Source organism: Manacus vitellinus, unplaced genomic scaffold (genome assembly GCF_001715985.3).
Source record: "Manacus vitellinus isolate BGI_N305 unplaced genomic scaffold, ASM171598v3 scaffold_87_pilon, whole genome shotgun sequence".
NCBI lineage: Eukaryota > Metazoa > Chordata > Aves > Passeriformes > Pipridae > Manacus > Manacus vitellinus.
The window spans coordinates 369,451-373,479 of record NW_021940854.1 but is presented as its reverse complement, the minus strand read 5'-3'; the positions used below and the strand labels follow the sequence as shown (position 1 = coordinate 373,479).

At 55.1% G+C, this 4,029-nt stretch overlaps 2 protein-coding genes across 2 annotated transcripts in view; both read left to right on the top strand.

Moving 5' to 3' along the window:
* Positions 1–237: 237 nt before the first annotated feature.
* Positions 238–2,098, top strand: GINS4 (GINS complex subunit 4). Its single transcript, XM_018085791.2, has 5 exons — positions 238–375; positions 838–935; positions 1,260–1,348; positions 1,816–1,906; positions 1,993–2,098. Exons 1-5 carry the CDS (start codon positions 238–240, stop codon positions 2,087–2,089), a joined length of 513 nt encoding a protein of 170 aa, XP_017941280.2. The 3' UTR covers positions 2,090–2,098.
* A 762-nt stretch (positions 2,099–2,860) lies between these two features.
* Positions 2,861–4,029, top strand: part of LOC103762525 (protein phosphatase 1 regulatory subunit 3C-B-like) — a 2,703-nt gene continuing 1,534 nt past the window's right edge. Inside the window, exons 1-2 of the mRNA XM_029964974.1 lie at positions 2,861–2,867; positions 3,851–3,932. Coding sequence (XP_029820834.1) covers positions 2,861–2,867; positions 3,851–3,932 — 89 coding nt within the window. The remainder of the gene's footprint in view (positions 2,868–3,850; positions 3,933–4,029) is intronic.

Sequence of the window (4,029 nt, the reverse complement as noted above, 5' to 3'; positions counted from 1 at the left end):
CTCGGTTGGCTGGACTGGCAGACACACGCCTGGGGGTCTCTGGGAGTTGTTTGCTCCCTGTCTCTGGGACAAAGGCTCACTGAGCACCCTCTCTGAGCTTGCCCTGGGGAGGGGCTGAGGGGTACAAGAACACTGTGCTTTGGGTCACCAAGGGCAGCCACGGTCGGATTCCATGGGTTCTGTGTACAAAACCTGTTTTGCTCTCTGTTTCTTGTTGTTTGACATTTCAGCCACTCGATGTCTCTTGGCTTTTCCCTGCAGGAAGCAAACCTGAAGCGGGCAAAGAGAGGGGACCTGAAGGTGAGCGTGCACCGCATGGAGATCGAGAGGATCCGCTTCGTGCTCAGCAGCTACTTGAGGTGTCGGCTGGTGAAGGTAACACTGGCTCTGCAGCCCAGGGGGGAGAAAGGGGCACTGCTCAAAAGGAGGGATTCTTACCCATGCAGGGCCTCTTCCTTCAGCAAGATACTTAGTTAAAGCATGTTCTCTCCCTGTTCTCCGAAGTGCAGCCCAAGGGAATGAATTCTTTGGGCACACGCCCTGTGGTGGTGAAGGGAGATCACAGTAGTGTTGGTCACAACACTGTGAGTGTTGTTTCCTTCACCTAAGCCCAGAGTGGCACAGTTGAGTGCTTGCCCATTCTGCCTGAGCCCTGCCATTGCACATGTGGTTGTACAGCCTGGCTGGTGTCCCAGTTTGTTCAGGAGTAGGGATTTAGGCTGGCCTGTGGCTGCTCATGCAGCTGCTTGTAGGGGAAGCCAATGGAGAGTGGGGATTTGGGCACTGAACTCTTGGGAGAAGTCTGTATCATTCTTTTGGATTTTGTTCCAATATCAGATAGAGAAGTTTTTCCCCCACATCCTGGAGAAGGAGAAGTCTCGAGCTGAAGGGGAGCCCTCCATCCTGTCACCAGAGGAGTTTGCTTTTGCTAAAGAGTGAGTAGGTTTTCCAGGCATCTTCCTCCCTTTTTGTAGATTACAGAACTCCCCTGTGTGTTATGCTGAACAGTTCTTGAGACTGAGAGCCGTAGACAGGTCTGAAGTAAGGATCAGTGTGTTTTACCAGGAGTTTTCCTTAGGGGCAAGAAAAGAGAGCTGAAACAAAATAACCCTGAGTCAGTTAGTTACCGGGGTAAACCAAGGGGCCTGTCTCTGGCTGTGCCTGTGGGACCAGGGGCTGTTGCTTGCTGGCAACAACAGCACTCTCCCTGCAGATTTGTGTTCCATTGAACCAGTCAGTGCTCCAATGGTTTGTTCCAGGTACATGGCGAACACAGAGGCTTACCTGAAAAACGTGGCCCTAAAACACATGCCACCCAACCTGCAGAAACTGTCTCTCCTAAAATCAGGTGAGTCCATCCAGGTCGAGCTGAAAATTGTAGTGCCAGGGCAAAGTGTGGGAGCCCAGAATGTGAGGGCCTGTCCTCCAGCTGCTGCTCAGGAGAAGCAAAGATGATGTGCTGACAGTGCTGTAACACAGCTCCATGCTGCTGCTGGAGGGTCCTGCTGTGCCCTGCTCTGCAGTCCTGCCTTGCCCTGAGGCAGGGCACACGTGTGCTCAGAGGTGTCTGGGGTTCCCTTTGCTGTGCCCTGCTCTGCAGTCCTGCCTTGCCCTGAGGCAGGGCACACGTGTGCTCAGAGGTGTCTGGGGTTCCCTTTGCTGTGCCCTGCTCTGCAGTCCTGCCTTGCCCTGAGGCAGGGCACACGTGTGCTCAGAGGTGTCTGGGGTTCCCTTTGCTGTCCCTCGGACCCCTTGGTGTCCCACGGAGGAACATCAGCAGGGGCTGAGCTTGTGCTCTGAATCCATTGTGTGCAGTTCCGAAGCCCAACCTGGACTCCTTTGTGTTCCTGAGGGTGCTGGAGCGGCAGGAGAACATCCTGGTGGAGCCAGAGACGGATGAGCAGAGGTGGGTGGGCTCGTGCCCGCGCGGGTGCGGGTCGGTGTCTCGGTGGCTGGGCTGGGCTGCAGCTCAGGTGCCGCCTGTGCCCACAGGGAATACGCCATCGACCTGGAGGAGGGCTCCCAGCACCTGATCCGCTACAGGACCGTGGCCCCGCTGGTGGCCTCGGGCGCCGTGCAGCTCATCTGAGGGCAGCGGTAAGTGCAGGGCAGGGGGAGCAGCTGCCACGACCCCTCCCCACACACACAGGGCCCGGGGCTCCCTGGAGCTCCCTGTGGGGCCACCCAGGCCAGGTCCCCTCCAGGGGAAGCCAGGGTGTCCTGTGGTACCTCAGCACCTGTCAGGGGCTCGTGTTGGCCAGGGCAGGGTCCTCCCTGCATGGTCTGTGTGAGGGGAGCACCTTCTTCTGCCAGGCAGGGGGTGACACAGGGCATCTTGTAGTGTGAGTGGCTTTGCATGTGTGGTTTATAGTCTTCCTAATTAATCCATTTAGGTAAAGAAGATTCTTTCAAGTATAGACGTTAAGAGGAGGCTGGGTTTAATCCTTAGGAATCAGTAGCACATTCCCCAGGAAGGGGGGATGTGGATTGTGCCCTGCCTGTATTTACAGCCAGACAGCTTCACAGAGGTGACTGGAGCTCCCAGCCAAAGTCCTCGTTAATCTGCTGCTGCGGGAGCGTGCTCCAGGGATCTGCCTGAGCACTGTCTGGGTGGCACGTCTGGCAGCTTTCTCCTTGGCCCTATTCACTTTGACTGAACACTAGTCCAGACAGCCCGTGCTTGCCACCACGCTGCATCTCACGTGGCTGCTGCACTGCAAGCATGAGTGGCACTGTCCTCTTCTAGCAGCTGAACCTCAGCTGACCTGGTGGTATCCAGAGTGCCTTTGGTGCAGCTCCTCTCTGGAGCCTGGCAGCTGGCACACAGCAGTGTCCTCACAGGCTGGGCAGGAGAGTGGACATGGCTGGTAGGCTGAGATCACTCAGGCTCCAAGTGAGAGTCAGTTGTGGCACACCTGAAAATGCTGCTACCTGCTCTTGTGTCCTTCCATGACTAAATACTGGGACAGCTCTGGAACTGCTAACACTGCACCTCTGTTCTGTCTGTGCTGGGGGAAGGAGGTGTGTCCACAGCTTTGTCGAGAAAGTGATGGTTTTTAGCTTGTGCTTTTAGGCAGAGAAGATGCAGCACTGCATGCACCTTAATCTGTGCCACTGGGAGAGACTGGGCAGAGTGAGAGTGGCTTTCACAGGGCCTGCTGTAAAACTTGGGCTCAAATATGTTCCCTGTTCCCTGCTCCCCCCGGGTGAGATGGCTTTGGTTTGCTGAGTGATTAGCTCTGAATGCAGAGTAGGTAGATGGTGAAAGAGGTCGCAGGGAGGGCACTGATGGTGAGCTGTGATTTCCCTGCCTGAGCCGGATCTGCTCTCCCAGGGTCCAGAAAAAGGTGGGGCAAATGGTTTCCTTGCTAGGAAGGCACTTTCAGATGTTCTGCTGACAGGCTGGGGCTGAACAGCAGGTTTTTACCAGCCGAGCACTGGGTTCAGCCTCACTTTGGTCATGCCATGAGTGGTGTCTTGCCTTGTACTGCAGACATTCAGACACGGTGGTGATGAAAAGCCGTGTAGAAATACTGATAGGTCGGTCAGTTGTGTCATGAGCTGATGAAAATCTGTACTGTCAGCAGGAACAATCAGGGCTGCTTAACATAAATGGCTAGACAGCTCTGGGGAGATTAGCAGGGAGTACAGGGCAGGGGTGATCTGATTTAGGTGACAGTCTTTAGTGTCAAGGAGTCACATGTGAGCTGAACAGTGAAGGTGATTTTGAATATAAATGTCAGGGACACCACAGTGCTCAGGTGTGAGCAAATTTCTTTCTCAGTGCACACAACTAGGGTAAGAAGCTTCTGAGGATGAGCCCAGGGTCTGGGTTTTTCTTTGTTCTTAGACACCCTGGAAATAGCTGTCTTTGGACAGGCACCTGAAAAGGGATTACAAAGCCCTTCTGAGCCTCCCCCATTGAAGACAACGTGAGAGGAACGTGCTCCTCTTCCTCCCGGTGCTGGCAGTTCTTCCAGGAGCCCTCGCGTTTCTCTGGCACCAGGAGCCCTTCCCGTGCCGTTCCCC

Excerpts from the sequence above, each read along its gene's own strand:
- GINS4 (XM_018085791.2), top strand. The coding sequence starts at position 238 with ATGTCTCTTGGCTTTTCCCTGCAGGAAGCAAACCTGAAGCGGGCAAAG. Across the intron at positions 376-837 it reads TGAGGTGTCGGCTGGTGAAG|ATAGAGAAGTTTTTCCCCCA; the intron begins GTAACACTGGCT and ends TTCCAATATCAG. Across the intron at positions 1,349-1,815 it reads ACTGTCTCTCCTAAAATCAG|TTCCGAAGCCCAACCTGGAC; the intron begins GTGAGTCCATCC and ends CATTGTGTGCAG.